The 1,124-nt window shown below is 50.1% G+C and overlaps 1 protein-coding gene across 1 annotated transcript in view; it reads left to right on the top strand.

The window, feature by feature from the left end:
• Positions 1–447: 447 nt before the first annotated feature.
• Positions 448–1,124, top strand: part of LOC114073156 (pantothenate kinase 2, mitochondrial-like) — a gene marked incomplete at both ends in the record, with an annotated part of 3,767 nt that continues 3,090 nt past the window's right edge. Inside the window, one exon of the mRNA XM_027910943.1 lies at positions 448–863. Coding sequence (XP_027766744.1) covers positions 448–863 — 416 coding nt within the window. The remainder of the gene's footprint in view (positions 864–1,124) is intronic.

Raw genomic sequence — 1,124 nt, 5'->3', positions numbered from 1 at the left:
AATTAGGGAGCATTTGTACATCCCTTTGATGTAAAAGCAGTGGTGTTATCCACGGCTCCGACTCTGGTTCAGAACTTGGGAAAAGGAAGAGCTGGGGAATTAAACCTGCGGCAGGATCTGGTGGTGAGGGGTATGGATAGTGTCAGATCTTGGCGGGGAGAGTGTCAGTGTTTTGAGTGTTGCACAGCACATGTTCAGAGCTCCTGAACAGCAGGGATCTCCAAACAGGAGCTGTGCTCAACATTGGAGGAGCCTCTGTCTGTCAAAGACATTTCGGGCAGCCAACATTCCTGTCCTTGCTTTCCACTTTAAAATAAATAGTCCACATGGGTCCCTAGAGAATTCCATGAATTAATTCAGTTCATAACTATTTTCACAGCATCTTGGAATGGTTTGGTTTGGAAGGGACCTTAAAGATCACCTAATTCCAGCCTTTCCACTGGAAAGGGTGCTCGTGCCGTGGCACTCTCACACCCCGTTTCATTTTCCCCTTGTCTCCCCTCCCTCCAGTCTTTCCCTGGTTCGGCCTGGACATCGGGGGGACCCTGGTGAAACTCGTCTACTTTGAACCCAAGGACATCACGGCGGAGGAGGAAGAGGAGGAAGTGGAAAACCTCAAAAGCATCCGCAAATACCTGACATCCAACGTGGCCTATGGCTCCACAGGCATTCGGGATGTGCACCTTGAGCTCAGGGACCTTACCCTGTGTGGACGCAAAGGCAATCTGCACTTTATACGCTTTCCTACCCATGACATGCCTGCTTTTATCCAAATGGGAAGCGAAAAGCACTTCTCGAGCCTCCATACTACCTTATGTGCCACGGGAGGTGGAGCGTACAAATTTGAGCAGGACTTTCGCACAGTAGGCATTTTTGGCTTCTATACCCGTTAGGATCTGGTAGTGGCGTTCCTTTGAGGGCTTAGAACTAGAGAACCCCACCCCCCCACCCCCTCTGCAGACTCTTGAAACTCCTCTAAATCTTAATTTTCGGAAGTGTCTCCCCCCCTCCCCTAACTCCGGTCGGGAAATGCCGTGTGGAGTCAGGTTGAATTGCCCGAATTAAAACGCTTCCTTCCCCTGATGTGCATGTAACGACCTGTCACTCTGAATTAACTGCTCACT

Source organism: Empidonax traillii, unplaced genomic scaffold, assembly GCF_003031625.1.
Source record: "Empidonax traillii isolate 1590-97213 ecotype Southwest subspecies unplaced genomic scaffold, ASM303162v1 scaffold5524:size13533, whole genome shotgun sequence".
Lineage (NCBI taxonomy): Eukaryota > Metazoa > Chordata > Aves > Passeriformes > Tyrannidae > Empidonax > Empidonax traillii.
The sequence above is the reverse complement of the archived record's forward strand: the minus strand, read 5'-3'. Positions and strand labels throughout refer to the sequence as shown.